The sequence below is a fragment of the Gavialis gangeticus genome, unplaced genomic scaffold (assembly GCF_001723915.1).
Source record: "Gavialis gangeticus isolate Ggan-Ray unplaced genomic scaffold, GavGan_comp1, whole genome shotgun sequence".
Classification (NCBI taxonomy): domain Eukaryota; kingdom Metazoa; phylum Chordata; order Crocodylia; family Gavialidae; genus Gavialis; species Gavialis gangeticus.
The window spans coordinates 5,616,331-5,616,589 of record NW_017729001.1 but is presented as its reverse complement, the minus strand read 5'-3'; the positions used below and the strand labels follow the sequence as shown (position 1 = coordinate 5,616,589).

Sequence of the window (259 nt, the reverse complement as noted above, 5' to 3'; positions counted from 1 at the left end):
TTCAGAGGGTGGTGTTTACCCAGTAGCTGATGAGAGATCTTTGAAGGAAAAACAGGTATGTGGTACTTTTTCTTCCTTCCAATGAAAGGATCCAGTTTCCAGTTAGCATCTGTCACTGTTAGATCCAGGGTGTTCAAGGTGGGCTAAAGAATCTCAATGTCTTCCTACTATGTGCAACAACTGATGTGATTCTTTCCCACTCTTCTCCAGCTGTAGCTCAGAATCTCTTCATCTTATGCATGGAGCCAGTGAACTCCAG

The 259-nt window shown here is 43.6% G+C and overlaps 1 protein-coding gene across 4 annotated transcripts in view; it reads left to right on the top strand.

Moving 5' to 3' along the window:
* LOC109290305 (leukemia inhibitory factor-like) overlaps positions 1-259 on the top strand; it is a 50,187-nt gene that overhangs the window by 36,581 nt on the left and 13,347 nt on the right. For 3 of the 4 annotated variants that reach the window (XM_019506745.1, XM_019506744.1, XM_019506743.1), the window contains one exon: positions 211-254. In XM_019506745.1, coding sequence (XP_019362290.1) covers positions 240-254 — 15 coding nt within the window. In that variant the 5' untranslated portion in view covers positions 211-239. Of the gene's footprint in view, positions 1-210 lie in introns of all 4 variants that reach the window. The other variant, XM_019506741.1, reaches the window with a different exon arrangement.